Here is a 16,635-nt window from a genome sequence, read left to right on the forward strand (position 1 = left end):
CTGCTATGACACAGAAATGACTACGGGTCACTGTGACATCACTGCTGACACCAGCCAACCTGGGAGGAGCTGAGTGTGGTCAGATTTGGAAAAAGCTCTAAGCTATAAAACATGGAAGGCAAGGAAACACAGAGTCTAGTTTTCCCAGTTTGGCCACATTTTAGAAGCTGAAAATATTTTATCACGGTAAAATAGATGTCAATAAATGTAAGAGATAAAGGGGGGAAAGTGGAAGAAGGCTTTGAGACATCACAGGAGTCATTTCCAAATGGTTGTAATATAGCACACACTTCCTGAAAGGTAGAGTGTGCAAAAATAATTATTTTTGTCTGGGCCCCCTCATCATCATTATTATTATTATTATAATTTCATTCATTTTCCATACCCGCTTCTTCCTGAGATCAGGGTCACGGGGGTCTGCTGGAGCCTATCCCAGCTGTCTTAGCGCATCGCAGGGCCACATAGAGACAAACAACCATTCACACTCACATGCACACCTATGGACAATTTAGAGTGTTCAATTGACCTCACATGCATGTTTTTGGATTGTGGGAGGAAGCGGGAGAACCCGGAGAGAACCCACGCAGACACAGGGAGAACAAGCAAACTCCGCACAGAAAGGTCCCGGGCCCGGAATCGAACCCACGACCTTCTTGCTAACCACTGTGCCACCGTGTCGCCCGCTATTATGATTATCATTATTATTATTATTGTTATTATTATTATTATTATTATTATTATTATTATTATTATTATTATTGTTATTATTATGCAATTACCATTCAAACTAATGTTTTAAAAATATGACACTGAATCCTGAGTGGTGCTATGCAATGAGACCTCGTGGCCATTCTAAAGCTATTTTGACGCAACCTGTTAAAAACCTGTTAGTCTATGGCTCTGACCACTGCCAGCTCCACCCACATGTTGCTAGTAACATCAGAACTCTTTGTCTGTTTCACCTGGATAGAACATGCCTGTACTGACACTCCAGAGGAGCAGTTTGACTGTGGCTTCTGTGTGAAGAGTTTGTTCATTTTTCAAAAAGGAAAAAGAAAAAAAAGGCTTACACACTCTTGACTTCTTGTGTCAAAGCAAATCTACATGTAGTGCAAGTTATAGTTAAGACATTTTTGAGTCTTCATAGCCCCATGTAGTTATGTAAACACAAATACATCATCAATATACAACACAAATATTTAAAATTTAATCGCTGACCTTCAGAAACCTCCAAACTTGAAAAAGCCTCAATCTTTTTAAATGCCTCACAGGCCTGCATTGATTAAAAGAAATGTACTATAATTTAGATTTAAAGTCGTTTGCTAAGTCTGAGTTGAATTTGTTGAATAAAAGAATAAGTAGCAAAACGCTTTAATCCATCATTGTCAAACACGCAATTCACTACTGCTCCTTAAATGCGCACTTTTCCTTCAAACAGTCATATAAAGTGGTGACTGTTAATAGTTTGGTTTGGAAATATGAGCTGCAGACTGTACACACACTGTTGCTATAAGGTACTCAAAAACCTTCAAAGCAATCGATGAGAGTGAAAAAATACATCATATTTTAAGTGGCAGTATTTCAAGTACAAACTAATGAACTGTAGACAAAACTGCAATGTGTCAGAAACTTTATGTTAATATTCCAATAGCTGAGCATAGCCAATAGTCTTTTTCTTTAACAGTGTGTACTGTTAATTAACTAAGTGTTAGCGTGCTAGTACTTTAAACACACAACCTTTACAGTTCTGTGCACAGCAGCAGTATTTGATTTGATTGCATCATTCGAGGTAATTTTTTTCCTTTTCACTTCGGTGAATCACAGGAAACACAATCAATAAATGTTCTCTCAAGTAAAGGGTCTTGTCCAGGGTGCTGAATGTGTGATGGGTGGGCTTTGGAAGTGCGAGGTTTCTGAAGGGCAAAGGAGACAGGCAATAAATATGTCACACAGTTAAATAGCAAAGAGTTCAGTGATTACATGACTACAAGCAGGCAGTAATGCAGCAAATATCACGAGCATGATGCAAAAATCGAACAGTTAAAAAAAAACCTATACTTATCTGTGTGTTTTCAGTGCATTGAGCATAACAGGAGCTGATTGACATTCTCATACATAGTGCTAAGTGACAGTACTTTAGATACATTACAGAGCTTTACATCCATAGACGGATGGGAGAGGAGGAGGAGGAAGTGGAGGAGGAAGAGGAAGAGGAGGGGGAGGAGGGGAGGAGATGAAAGGCAGAGCAGTGCAGGGGAGAGAGGAAGAAATGTTAGGAGGAGAGACCAAGGGGGATGAGAGGAAAGAGCAAAAGCATTTACAAAGAAGTAGTCAGACCAAGGTAACCCAAAAAAAAGTTTTTGGTAGAGGAAGACGACGAGGAGGAGGAGGAGGAAGAGGAGGATGCAGGAGAGCGTCGTTTGAGAGAAATGAGCGTGGTGATTGGAAGGAGAGGAGACAGATCCCTCCACTCGGCCCGGTCAGAGAGCGAGGGATGGCGCGGAGTCAGGGAGGAGGAGGAGGAGGGCGCAGCAGCGTGCACGGCGGCGTGCGCGCTCGGCGGCGTGTGCAGCCTCTGAACGTGCTTGTTTGAACGCTGATTGTCTGTCTGCGTGTAGGAGCGGTGCGTGTGCACGTCTCCCGGGTGCTTGACCTTGCAGTGCAGCCGCAGACTGTCCCGCCGCTTGGCGCTGTACGGGCAGAGGTCGCAGGTGAACGGCCGCTCACCCGTGTGCACGCGCACGTGCTCCACCAGCTTGTTGGCTGTCCGCGTCAGGTGGCCGCAGCGGTCGCACCTGTACTGGTTGCCTTGGCGATGACCCTGGAAGTGTATCAGCAGCTCCTGTTGCCCTGGAAACGACCTCTGGCAGATACGGCAGCGATGCTCCGAGGTGCTATTCTCCGGCTGGGTCGCCATGGCAACTGACAGGGCACTGCAGGAGGTGGCGGAGGGAGGGGCGATGGGGCATCTGGGAGTCAGGTGGGATGAGTGGGGGTGGGGTGGGGTGGGGGTTCAAACACACATTCACACACATTATCCAACACAGTAAGAGTAAAAAAAGGCACTATAAGAAACACATGTAATGCTTGTGCCTGATCGTCACTAACCATTATAAAAGGTAATTCCATGTCCTTTATCTTTATAAGTGAACAGAAGTTTTTGCAAAAAAATTTGAATAGAACAAAATCATTGGGTCATTAAAGGTCCAGTGTGTACAATTTGGCTTGATTTATGATTTTTATATTGGTAAAAGCTTAATATACTGCCCATAAATACATGAACAATAGCGTATACTCGCAGTGCAATCAAAGTCATTTGGTTTTCTATCCTTCTCATATATATAAGAATATACATAGAGCAAAAAGGCTCTTGCTCTTAGTTAGCATCTTGTGCCACTTGTCAGTGACCTACATACAAAGCGCGCTGTCAGGCGGGCTACCTTACATATTGGGCTTCCTTCAAAATTTTACACACCTTTAATAATTCCACTTCAAATATTTCACGCCTTAAGTACTAACTCCTTCCTCACTCACTTAAAGAGTCATATTTCAAACCAACCCACCTCATCTCTTCGCTTGATGCCACGCCCCCATGTATGTGTGTGTTGGCGTGCATCCTCATGTCTGCCTCCTGATTGGTCGAGTGGTTGCACGCGCAGCAGTGCAGCGAGAAGGAGGTGCGCTCCCATTGGCGATGCTCGGTCATGTGACTCTGGAAAAGGGTTTGGCCATTTGTCTCGAACCCGCACACGTGACACCTGGACGAGGACGAAGAAGATTGTTTCTGTCTACGTCTGCGACGCCTGAGATTCGGCGGCACGTTGACACAACTAAAGTGCAAAATCCAGTCAGTTTGAATTGGGAACTTTTTCACAATATAAGTGTACAAATGAAGGTTGTTAGCACATCAATTCATAAAGCTGTATTAAATTTCCTCATAAGTTTTCTTCTCTGTAAACATGTTTTGATAGCAGGAACTGAATGATACCTTGCTATCAAAAGAATTCTACCAATTTACTCAGCTCTAATACTACATTCCTAAACCCATATTATTGTGAAGCAGCCCGTGATTTTTTTTTTTTTTTTTAAATGACTAGCACACTGGTTAAAGTCCCACTGACTGTCACATCCCAAAAGATGCAGACTATGTAGAATAGTGTATATGTTTTACCTATAGAAGTAGGAGCAACCTATGGTCTGATCTTGACTGAGGCTGGTGTTGGTTTCTGGGAGAAAAAAAAGAAGAGAGAGCCTCATGAAATACATCTTCCGCAGAGCTCCAAAATCCTCCAACGATGAGTCCCTGCGGAAGCTATCATTTAAAAATCTTTTATGTGACTGAGAATTCTGCTGTCCGTCTGGATCCGCATCATCTTTATTATACACCCGAAGGCCAATTTGCCCAATGCATAAATCAATGGCAAAACAAAAACACGGCACTGAAACATAAGCATTAAAAAATAATTAAAAAAACATTTAAATGCACAACTTTTCCCAGAGGTTTTAATTCACTGTATCAAAATTAAATGTCCAAATAACAGACTTTGAAAAATAAAATGATAATAATTTCCCAATTCTAAAAAGGAACCAACGTCAATACAGGATTTACATGGTCTTCCAAATGAGAGTCCTCAGTGGACGTCACTGAAACACTGCTTGGTTTTTATTTTGTCTCTTTTAATTGCATTAATTGACATCCTGGGAGCTTTCCTCCAGAGTGCCTTCATTTAAGAGTATAGCACATTCTGACTCGCTACAGACTTAGTCTAGTTTTGATTGTGGCACAAGCGTTATTACAGAAAGCAGAAGCCTTTGCGTAGAGCAATGTCTATATACAACAACAAGACAAGCTATGACTGTCTTTAATGCAACAACAACACAATACAGGAATGAAAAACTTTTTGATAAACTTGATAACATTTTTTTTTAGCTGTCTTGACTTTCTAAAACCAACGGAATACTGTATAACTTCTAATCTGCTTAAAGTTATAAATATCAAAGCATATTAATGTTAACTTTTTTTTTTTTTCACCAATGCTAAATCAATTGGTTATACATTGGTGCACCACAATATGAATGGTGACTGGTGTGCTGAATGGTAAACATATTGCACAGTGAACTGACAGAAGATAAGAGGACTCCAGTGCGAGTGAGGAATGTTTTTGCTGTTTTTGATTTTGATGCATTGGGTTGCGATAATGTTGGGCTATTAGAGTTGTCAGTATCAATTGAACAGAGGATTCTAAAGCTCTTTGAGCAACAGGTTCACGTGTACACCAACTGCACTGAAGAGTTAAATTTAGAGTTACAGTTTCTCAGGATGTCAAAAAAGGATGTAAAACAATGAAAGTAGCTAAAATTACGATATCTTACTTTACACTGTGTGGTACTTAAAAAAAGCACTACTTCTGGCCTGTGTGACTCACAGGTACTGTATCCTTGACATTTTTCAGATACAGCAAATCGTGCCCACAATGCCACAGAAATGTTAAAAAAAAATTCAAAGAATGCTGAAATATCAAACATGTCAACTAATATGCTAACTTCTGCACGTGCACTGTTCTGTCTATCAAAACAGGAGTTTTTACTTCCATCATTTTTTCTTGTTTGCAAAAGACAAACAAGAATCATTTACATTTGTCTGTATCTCATGCAGCCCTTAAAACCAATTTTCCACAAATATTTAATGATAACATCTGAGATTTTGTAAGATTTTAAAAGGTGTCTGAAAACTTTTTGACACTACTGTACATTTAAGTATTTATTTAAAATATTGCGAAATGTTTTGTAGGTGCCTTGTATGTTATCTTCTGCTTTGCACATTTTTGCTTCTGTTCTTTTCTCCCATTTGTATTATTTGCCCTGCTCTGATTAGTTCAGACACCTGTGTATTGTAAACCAGCCCTCCCTTGTTTATTTAATTCTCGCCATATTGTTGTGCCATGTGTGGTTTGTCCCTGTGGTTTCCCGGTGCGCCTTTTGTTGGACTTTGGATACCTCACCTGTTGCTACCTTTTCGGACTTGTTTGCTTAAAGTGTCTGATCGCTGTTGTTGATCTCAGGCTCCGGCCTGCAAGTCTGACATTAAAAGTGGCTGGCGCTGTACTACGCCGTCTCTGCTTTCAACATTTTTGTCACTGGCTTCCTCCAGTTATTGTCATTCATGCAAAAATGAAATAAAGAATTTCCCTCTGCCTTTCAGTGCAGTGTAACCATTGAATAGCAGAAAATGGAGTATAATCACCTAAATAAAATAAAAAACCCCAAGTGCTCGAGTAGTTCTTGGTGTTACGCCGCCCCTAAATAAATTACAGATTTGCTTTTTCTGAATGAATGAGGATAAATCATAGACTTAGTGGATGCTTAAACTGCTTTTTCATCCTTCCTGGCTGACAGGCAGCGTCCTTCTTTATCACTGCTTCTCACACCAGGAAGCAGACTTGTCAGTGACAAACATAACGGTGACTCAATGACAAAGTGCATGAGAATAAAAACACCACACAGTGTACTCCACCTCCTCAAGCAAAACATCTCGTACAAGTACTGTGACAGAGTCAACACGGGGCTGCCACTCACACCCTGTGCGTTTGTCTGCGTGCATGTCCTTTCTTACCGAACGGAGGTTCCTGGGGCTTGGGGAGCTTGGGGGAGTGGCGTGGGTCGCTGTTGGCCTTTGACGCAGAACTGAAGGAAAGGCAACAAGCGGTGATTGTTTTCATCACTGCAGCTCGGGCTGAGAGATCACTGACGGGACTTGACGGGAGGTGTGGCGTTACCTGCTTTTGATGGGCAGAGTCCTCGTCTCCATCAGCTGACCGTTGGATTTGCTTACGCGCTCTGCACAAAGAGGTTATACTGAATCAATTGCAATACCAACCCAATCAAACAAACAATAAAACATGTGCCAAACACTAAGTCAGGGCTAAAATCTAGTCATACACGACCTCACCAGACGGCACAAGATGGTGAATCTCCAATTTAGGTATTTTAGCTTCATTTTAACATAGAGGGAGAGAAAAAGTGAATAATAACCTGTTTAAGCCTGTTTACAAAGAGAATCATTATCACAAACTCCTGTAGCCACAAGGAAAAAAATAAAAATTTTGTTACCAAGGTTTTAGCAACAGCGTTCGTACAAAGAAAAGCACTATTGCAGTACTAGCAAAAAAGAATTGTGTTCAAATGTATGTGATGTATGAATGAATGAATGAATGTAAGGAAATCTCTGTCAATGCTATGATGATGAAGCCATTGCAGTGCTTCACATCTGATGACAGACAAATGCTGAAGCCAGAGGGAAGATGTTGATCCCCTGTGATGAAGTTTTAAATACATGCAGGAGGAGCAAAAGAACCTAAAAAGACCTTTTGTATGACGTTTTCAATAATCGAACCCTTGTTAATATCGTCTGCAGGGTGTAGTAGGGTAACGATAACAGAAAACTTCTTCTTCAAATAACTTGAAATAATTTCAGACGGCTTGGATATGTAAGGCGGTAACTAGGTTTATATTTTTGGCTTTGGTCTAACAGATATAACGAACATTAAGCATTGAAAATGAGCTGTAAATAACAGATACTCCACTAGAAATGTGTTATGTATATATTATAGGGTGTCATGCTGTGCTATTACATCCTTCAATCGTATTTTGGCGAAAGTGCAGAGTATCTCAATTGTAGTTGTTCCAGTGAGTTGCCTTACCTGAGAGCTGGTGAAGCAGCGTGGACGCGAGGTTGACCGACATGTCCTGCCACAGCACGGCTCGGAGGCACTGGTCAGCCATCTTTGGTCCCGAAGTGAACTGCTCTTCCATCTTAGTCCCCACAAAGAGTTGCCTCTCTTTCTTGGCACCTGTGAAAACATGGTCCGTCACGCTGTTCTCCATTTTGGTTCCAAAGAGAAGCTGCTCCTCCATCTTGGCTCCTGCAGGAAACGCATCCTCTATCTTGGCCGCGAAGAAAGGCTGCTCTGGACTTTTTCTTTTGAAGAGAAGCTGCTCCTCCATTTTGGCTTCAGACTGATCGCCACGATCCTCCGTTTTCACTTTGAGCTGAAACATGGTGGCACCAGAGACGAGGCTATCAGCCATACCAGGGGCCGTCTGGAAGCCTGCAGGATAGAATCTGTCCTCTGTTTTGAGGCCATTGAAACACTGGTCTGGTATTTTGGCTCCAGGGCACGACTGCTCGGCCATCTTGTTGCTAGCGTGCATCTGATCTTCAGCTTCAGCACTGAACATTTGATGGTTGGCCATCACTGGCAGCTGCGCTGACTCTTTTGTGATTTGTCGATTATGAACAAGGTCAGAGACTTCCATTGGTTCCTCTTCTTCTTTGATCCTCACACTGTGACAGTTCACCTCTTGCCGTTCTGCGATTCAAAGGAAAGATGTCAGAGTGTTTGTGTTTACCTGCAATTCGACGTGCTCAGTGAATCCCTTCAGCGCATGAGAAACAATTGCACTAACACAACAATGAAATGATTTAAGGCATCAGAGATGATTACTTGAATGTCATAAACATTTTAGTTCATGTCGGAAAACTGAGCAAAAAAAATTGTGTCTCAATTGTTGCAACACACAAAATAAAAAGCATGTGTTTTAAAAATGGTTTCAAATGTATCACAATATCTGTTTGAATTAAAACACAACAAACTTGTTGTGAGTGACACACACTTGTACCTGCCAGTTTCCTCAGCATGTCTGAAGCCAGTGTGTCCGCGGCAGCATTACCATCAGGTGTGTGCGACACTGAAGGCGGCTCCGGACTCGCCCCAGGTCCGTCCGGAGAGAGAGCAAGGCCCGGTTCATCCTGCTGGCCGCCGCTCACCTCCAGCGAGGTCTTATGCATTTGAGTCTCCGCAGCCGACTGTCTACCGGGAAGCGTCTGGGCCTTCTGCGTGGCCTCTGAGACACAGAAAGAAATAAGAGTGATGCTGCTTGTTATTCGATGAACGGAAACTAATTATACGGAAAATAAAAATAATTTCGCAATGCACCCCGATAACTGCAACAGCAATTCAAGGTTTTCCACTTGTTATACCCATTTAAAGGTCCTAATTTTTTAATTAGTCTCCAATGTGGTAGACTCACACAAATCATTTTTATTTGTTCAAAAGCCTTTTTTTTTTTTTTTTTTTACAGATGCTCACTAATGTTAAGCTTCCAGTCGATGCTTTGTCAGACCTACTACACTGTTGGAAAGGGGGAAAAAATAAAACAGTAAAGCTAAAACATGGTCTCAGAGGGAGGACTAATACCTGCCCGGGAATTTTTGGCCCAAACATTAAAGGAGGTATCAGTACCCATTGTGACATCACAAAGGGTGATTACCAGGACTTTCTTAAGCAAGTGAAGCAAGAAGGATGGACTTGTTTAATTCCTAGGAAGTTCAAGGCACAGGCTTGAGACTCATAGTCATGCGATGAAACATTGGTGAATTGCATTGCGCAGAACATTGAAGTTTTTTTTTCCCCTGAGAAAAAAAAGCTTAAAAAATTCTGAATTTACCCACTGTTGTGTTTAGTGGTAATGTATTTCTGTAGTCTAGTTTGGATTGGAGAGCAGCGAACAAGTGGTTTTGAAATTTATATATGTATTTATATGTATATATATATATACATATTTCATGCTCTAAATTTTTAGCCTGGCTTTCAAAACAGTACTTTAGCCGCCCATCTGGTGAAGATATTTTGGCTCCACTGTTGGGAGCTCTCGTTTGTCTTTTACCTTTATTTTACCATCCATGGCCAAAACATTTCATCCTAATCAGCTATTTTTGATGATAGATGAATGACTAGGATTGCGAACTGAAATCAAAGTCTACTGATCTACGACCCTACAAAATACTGTCTTGTAATAACACATATACAATCTGCATGAATGCGTACAGAAACAACGTAAGTGTGCAATGAAGTGTCCATTTACTTGTGTTTGTGGTACCTGACAGTCGGATCAGGAGGTCAGACGCCATCTTGGTGCTGACATCGGGGCTGAAGAGAGAGGTGGCTGCTGGAAAGGGACTCGACCCCATGGCTTGTGCACCCACTGTGTGTTCGGCATCTGCGTCTGGTGTGCGCTCCGCGTGTGTGTCTGGTAGGCCCAGTGAGCAAGCATCATCCCTTGTGTGTGTGTTTGTGTGTCGTTTGGCTGCATTGGAGGGAGGCTGCAACACACCCGACCCACGCTTCATTTTCCGGCGTGTGTGTGTGTGTGTGTTTGTACAAGGAAAGGGAATCAAAACTCAAAAGAGAGGAGGGCAAGAGAGAAGGAAGAGGAGGACAGAGAGGAGGAGGAAGGCAGCGTTTCTAAAATAAGATGACTGTGTTTTAACATATGGTAGTGAAGAGAGCATGTTAGAGGGAAAAGGGGAGAGCCAGAGGTAGAGAGAAGATAAAAAGAAAAGGGAGGATTTGCTGGTTGGACCAAGCTGTTGCAGGCGCTCATTGACCTAGAGGAGAGAGAAACAAGGTGGATGAGGAGAAGCAAGGTGAAAGAGGGTAAAGGAGAAGATGGATTGAGGGAGGCAGAGGGAGTAGAGGAGATAGGACCGGAGAAAACAAAGGGCGAGAACAGAGGAGGATGAGGAGAGAAGAAGAGAAAAGGAGAAAGGGATGGCGAGAAGAACAGGGGAAAGGAATGTGGATACTGTGAATCTGTGAATAAATGAATTATTGAATGGATGAGGCCCAATAGTAAGCAGATAGATCATTCCCACTATTGTCATAGCAACGGACCCTGCTGTGTCATCTCTTGGCCTGACCTTCTCACGAGCAAATAGTGATCAGTTATGATCAATGATCATCAACAACCACCTGCCATCATCCTGACTGCCTCTGAACTTCAAATTAATTCACAACATGATAACGCCACCCCGTCTTTGTAAAATGTGGATCCAAATAATTACCCAACAGGACAAAAAAATAACCACACAACAAAGTCAAAAATACGAATTTTCTGAACATTGTATAATGTATAATATTATTCATATTTTTGCATATATATTTGTCAATGGATTCACATATTTGCATTGAAGTGAAGTTGCTCAAAATGGAAAAGAAAATCGTAATAAAATATTTCATGACTTTTGTCCCAATGATTTATAAATGGGGGTGAATACAAATAAAATGTATCAATTAAAAAAAAAAGAAGAAAAAAATCGACATTCTAATGGAACCTCCTATTAGATTCTCGGTATAGAAACAGCATAATTATCTTACTGATGCAATAATCAGAGAGAAATGTACCAACAGGCAGCCTATTCACCGCACCGGTCCACTTATTGGCCTCGTCGACCCCGTTTCGTTCAGCAGCCTCCTGCCTCTGTCTCCAAGCGACACGGCGCGGACCGCCGCTGTCGCCGCCGCCGCCGCCGCCGCATCCCAATCCGAAGCACGGGAGCGAAAAACGAGCGGGCAACCGTTTTTTCCACAACACCGCCGTCGGACGGATCCCCCCTCGGTGTCGGTCCGTGTCCGAAACCCCGCTTCACCCCCCCGCAGCCCCGCCGTTAGCTAGTTATCTCACCCCCACCCACCCACCAACCCTCCCTCCCCTTCCCCGCAACATGGCTGAACGGCACGCACACTCCCCGACATACCGAGTCACAAAGTCATTTCCCGGTGTGGGATGGCGCGGGCTTCGGTCCCACTTTTCCGCCAGTCAGGACGGTTTGGGTTTTTTTTTTTTCTTTCTACGGTTTCCTCCGTCCTCCTCCGTCCTCCTCCTCCTCCTCCCTCCCCGGTAACCGGGAACAAGGGCAGGTGTCAAGAGCTCTGCCCCCCCCTCCTCCTCTCACTCTCTCCCCCCTCCTCCCCGCACTCGCCCCTCCCTCCGCCCCCACCCACCCACCCACCCGCAACATGGCTGAACGGTAACCCGACCTCACAGGACCTCAAAAGTCATCCTCACGGGTCAGCTAGCATTGTTAACCGGACGCCGCTAGCGCGATCCCGCCCCGACCGGGGATGACAGTTCCCTCCCCCGGTTCATCTCCCCCAGCCGTGACTTACCGGTACCAGGAGGGCAGGTGGCGGCGGCGGCGGCGGTGGCAGCGGCGGCGGAGGAGGAGGAGGAGGAGGAGGAGGAGGTGGTGGTGCAGTCAGTCCGGGGCAAAGCCTATATATAGACTATACATTTCTCCCATGTTAATTTTTCCCTCCCTTTCACCTCCTTTTTGTTACACTGCACTCCCTACCACCCGTCCCTCTACAGTTTCCCTATTTTAAAAAGGGGGCAGACCGAGATACGGCGAGGAGAGGTTCCGTTTCTTCCCGAGCCTGAAGATGACGGGTCGGTCACCGAGCAGGGCAGATGGAGATTTCCGCCTCCTCTCTCTCTCTCTCTCTCTCTCTCTCTCTCTCTCTCTCTCTCTCTCTCTCTCTCTCTCTCTCTGTCTATCCCTCTCTCTCTCTCTCTCTCTCTCTCTCTCTCTCTGTCTATCCCTCTCTCTCTCTCTCTCTGTCTATCCCTCTCTCTCTCTCTCTCTCTCTCACACACACACACACACACACACACACACACACACACACACATACACACACAGGGCACGGAAGAGAGAGAGAGGGAGAGAGAGAGAGATTCAACTTGTTTCCGTCCACGCGCAAGGTCTTTGCACGCGCAACCCCGAACGCGCACCGAGCGCCGCCACGGATACCTTCCCCACCACTTCCACGGGCAATACGGCCTTTTATTTATAGCATTCATTTCAAGTCTCTCCAGCCTGTAGCGCCCGAAGATTAAGCGGCATTACGAACTGACCATAATATGAATTAGTAATTGGGATACAACCCCACCCTCACCCCACCCCACAGTACCAAAAACTATAAAGGCTATTGATTTATTTATTTATTTTTTACATTTGGCAGCATGCTTTTTATGTACATGCTGAATGAATGAAATGACTGAATACAATGCTAATAGTAAGAGCGATCTGCTTTGGCAGCAACATGAGTTGGTAACAGCGGAACTGGATTTTAACACAAGCACACACAATGATAGTGGCCCAAAGCATGGTGGTACTGCTGTGGTACTGCCTGGTGAAGTTGCAATGAGTGAGGTTCTTAAGATCTGCAGAAGTTGTGGCCATCACACTGTAGGGTCTGGCAAGTTAGTATAAAGACATTGGATGTAGGTTCCATTGATGGAAATATATGGATATAAAGTTAAAGCAGGTCAAATGCAACAAATACATTGACAGAGTAGGCAAACTGTTATTATTAGAGTATCATAATTGCCAGTCCCGTTCAGTTATCAATGTCCAAGCCGGAAACTTTAGGAAGCGTCCAAGCAGTACAGTGTAGCACTGTACTTAAAGAGCTAAACGCATATGTCAGATACCGCTTCGGGCTCTGAGTCTATCTCTACTTCTTTCTCTATCTCCATCTTTATTTCTGTCTCTTTATTATTATTATTTTTTTAATTTTCCTTTCACCCCAACCAGTCAAAGCAGATGACCAGCCTCGAGAGTTGGGATCTGCTCGAGATTTCTTCTCACTGGGAAGTTTTTCCGGCTACTGCCACTCTATGCTTGCTCTGGAGCGATTAGTCGGTTTTCTCTTTGATTGTACAATACCGTGTAAGTCAAATCGTTCACTACTTCGTTGAGGTGCAAGTGTGGCGATATTTATTTGATAGACCACAGTACTTAATTTTAGCCTGTAGAGGGAGACAAATACTGGCTTTATTATACGGGACAAAATTGGTGTATACAGTATTTTTCACTGAAAATGGGCACATCAAAATTTTGTCTGGAATTTAAAAAAAATGTTGCAAATGTAATTACATTATGTCTTCCGTGATTGCTGTTTTCTTGCATATTGATAAAAATATTTTAGAATGTATCTGTTAATGTAAGTAGCCCTGCGCCCTGTGACAGCTGGGATAGGCTCCAGCAGACCCCCGTGACCCTGAGCTCAGGAAGAAGCGGGTATTGAAAATGGAACGCGTCTTCATGTGTATTGTCAGGTAGCAGGAATCCAACAGAAATTAAGCTTTAACTTACATCCATTCACCCATTTTCTACACTCTGGGGTAGTGGAGCACGATTTTTAAACACAGCCCCCCCCTCCCCCCCCCCCCCCCCTTTGGTAGTAACAAACACTTCAAAAATACAGTTTCCATCCTAAATAATAACCAAAAAAGAAAAATATCAAGTAATTTCAATATAATATAAACACTCTTGCATGGAATGTGAAGGAAAAAAACTAAACAAGATTAAACCTTTTTTAATTTAGTGGTGGAGGGGTGACTCACCCTTATTAACAAGTACACTGGCTCTTCTCCTCATCCTCTTTATTATCTATCCTGCTCAGTTAGGGTGATAATCTTCCATGGCCTTGCAGAAAATCTTCTGATTCATTGTGTGCTTTCTGAAGATGTTAAAAGCATTAAATATTTCCATTTGATCCTTCACCAGCTTTCTGTATCTGCCACATAGACACTCAGTCTAGAGGAAGATCCAGCAGTTTTTCCTACAAATATGTAGTATGTAATATGTACGTGGTGTGTTCCCCAGTCCCTCAAAAAAAGAGATTCTTTGAGAAGTATTTTAGCATGCTCATATAAATTGAAATGAAAGTGGTTTAGACATCATGGAATGTAGACGGAATAAATTTTTCCTTTTGTCTAGTCAACAACACACTTTATTGCAGTGATGTTGGGTTTCCGACAGTTTGGGCACTGCTACTGCGCCAGGTGCTGTTTGGGTCCACTGTCTACCTCTTTTTTTTCCTTTTTTTCCTTTTACATGGGGCACAACATTACACAAAAAAACTACTCATATTATCCAACTGACATATGAAACTCAGTTGACAAATCACATTATAATTGGAGAGCTGCGGTGAAACTCCCTCTCTTTTTCTCTTGGCAAGTTTTTTGTCACTGCTGGACATCGATGTCGACTCCTTTCCTGTGATTACAGCGCTTGCATTGTGTTCCATCTGACCAGTTTTGATGCAAAGTAAATAGTCCACAAATAGCTGCACTTTCGTGTCCTTTATCTCTGACGCATTCGGTGTGCAATGGTCTTAACAGACATGAAGCAAGCAAATCGCAGTCCTGTGTGGGGGCACTTTAAACTTAAAAATAAGCAAAATATAAGTTCTCTACAATACAATTTATGTCACTGACTCACTTCCTGCTCCCTGAACAGAGTTGCCATGGTTTATATCTCGAGTGGTAAAATAAATATGTGATAGGAATAGAGGAATATACTATTCATTTTGTATTTTGTATATTATAAGAAATATTTAGATGCTTTGCCAGATATGTGTTAGATTTTTTTGAGAGTTGAGATTCTCTGAGAAAACTCAGAGAAAATTAGCTGGTCAGATAATTATCAGGTAGTTGAAAATCAATCAATGAGGTAATTAAAAAAAATACATGGGAATATAAATGTCATACAACTTATGATTTAATTTAACATGATCAAAGTCAAAGTGTGGGAGAGTGGTGGGGTGTTTGAGGGGATCAAGGGTTTTGGAGATCCTGGTGGGAGGTGGCTACAGCTGGTGCATATCCTGTTAGTGAGCCAGCCCTGTTTCTAATCCTGTAGAAATACCCTCACTAGATCACAGTACCATCTTCTGTTGAGTACTGTTGCACATCCTCTTAGAATGAATTCACATTCAGTTGTTTAACTTTTGAACTGTTGAGACTCAAAATTGAAATAAATTATTTAATTACTCATTAATCAAAATATGAATATGCAAAAGCAATTTTTGGAGGAAACACAGAGTATAGTTAAATTAAACTGGTGAACAATAGTTTGAGCTTTCATTGTGTCTATCTTTCAGACTGTAATAAATTTTGCTGGAGTGGTTTTTGTAAACCAGTATCAAAAGGTTGTGGCAATTAGGAGTTCCCAAAAGTGAGGCCAAACATTTTGATTAACCCCAGTGGTCAACTGTATAGATTAAAAACTCCTCCTTACTCATATTTTGAGGGACAGATCTACTGGTTGAGGGCCATAGAATGGAGCATACAAAAAAAAAATCTAGTTCTTAGTAATTTAAAGTATTTTCTTCAACTTGTTTAATCTACACAATAGATTTTTTTTATTTAATATATCAAAACACAATGATACAATCAGAATGAAACGTCACAAAACATGCTGCAAACGATTTTGATGAAGATGTTGACGTGTTGAGATGACAGCGAGTGCTCTGTATCTATATATCCTAGATCTATGTGGTCCCCCTCCCACCACATCCTCGACCCTCCAAATTTAAGCTCATCTTCACACACTTTGAAGCAAACTCTGAACTCACACTCACTGTTCTCTGTTGAAGAACATGATTTCTTACTACGCAAAGCAGAAGAACATTTAATCTGTAGAAAAAGGTAAGGCATGCATCCCATTTGAATGCTACTGCAACTTCAGCGTTGTATATTTTTTATTAATTTATGATTTATGCAGAAGACCAAAAGAGAACTTTGTGTATTTTTTTTGGAATAAGGGAGTAAATCAAATTTAATTTGTCATCATCATTGTCATGTCTGCAACTCTGTCAGCATCAGTTCTGTAACATTAATACCCTCCTTTCATAGGGGCTACTTAAATAATGAAGCAAAAATAGCGGCCGCTATCAGTTTCAACTTTGGCAAATCCCATTGCTTGTGCTAAGTAATCTATCTCTG

At 42.4% G+C, this 16,635-nt stretch overlaps 1 protein-coding gene across 5 annotated transcripts; it reads right to left on the reverse strand.

Annotated features, from left to right (window-relative positions):
- Positions 1–1,185: 1,185 nt before the first annotated feature.
- On the reverse strand, positions 1,186–12,535 carry LOC142893521 (uncharacterized). Of its 5 annotated transcripts, XM_076034167.1 has the most exons (10): positions 12,009–12,535; positions 9,925–10,447; positions 8,680–8,904; positions 7,701–8,369; positions 6,777–6,837; positions 6,614–6,684; positions 4,172–4,226; positions 3,564–3,758; positions 2,728–2,969; positions 1,186–1,913 (listed from the first exon to the last, which is right to left on the reverse strand). In XM_076034167.1, the coding sequence occupies exons 2-10, from the start codon at positions 10,187–10,189 to the stop codon at positions 1,849–1,851; spliced, it is 1,848 nt and encodes a 615-aa protein (XP_075890282.1). In that variant the 5' UTR covers positions 10,190–10,447; positions 12,009–12,535; the 3' UTR covers positions 1,186–1,848. The 5 variants fall into 5 exon arrangements, with proteins under 5 accessions (XP_075890282.1, XP_075890281.1, XP_075890278.1 ...); XM_076034166.1 differs by having other exon boundaries at positions 1,186–2,969; positions 9,940–10,447; XM_076034163.1 differs by having other exon boundaries at positions 1,186–2,969.
- Between the last annotated feature and the right edge of the window lie 4,100 nt (positions 12,536–16,635).

The sequence above is a fragment of the Nelusetta ayraudi genome, unplaced genomic scaffold (assembly GCF_046127955.1).
Source record: "Nelusetta ayraudi isolate G7.1 ecotype Tasmania unplaced genomic scaffold, CSIRO-AGI_Nayr_v1 ptg000042l, whole genome shotgun sequence".
Taxonomy (NCBI): domain Eukaryota; kingdom Metazoa; phylum Chordata; class Actinopteri; order Tetraodontiformes; family Monacanthidae; genus Nelusetta; species Nelusetta ayraudi.

Coding starts and splice junctions, on each gene's coding strand:
- LOC142893521 (XM_076034163.1), bottom strand. CDS start 10,189: ATGAAGCGTGGGTCGGGTGTGTTGCAGCCTCCCTCCAATGCAGCCAAA. Junction 8,370..8,679: donor CATGCTGAGGAAACTGGCAG/GTACAAGTGTGT, acceptor TTTGAATCGCAG/AACGGCAAGAGGTGAACTGT. Junction 2,970..3,563: donor GCATCAAGCGAAGAGATGAG/GTGGGTTGGTTT, acceptor CCTGACTCCCAG/ATGCCCCATCGCCCCTCCCT.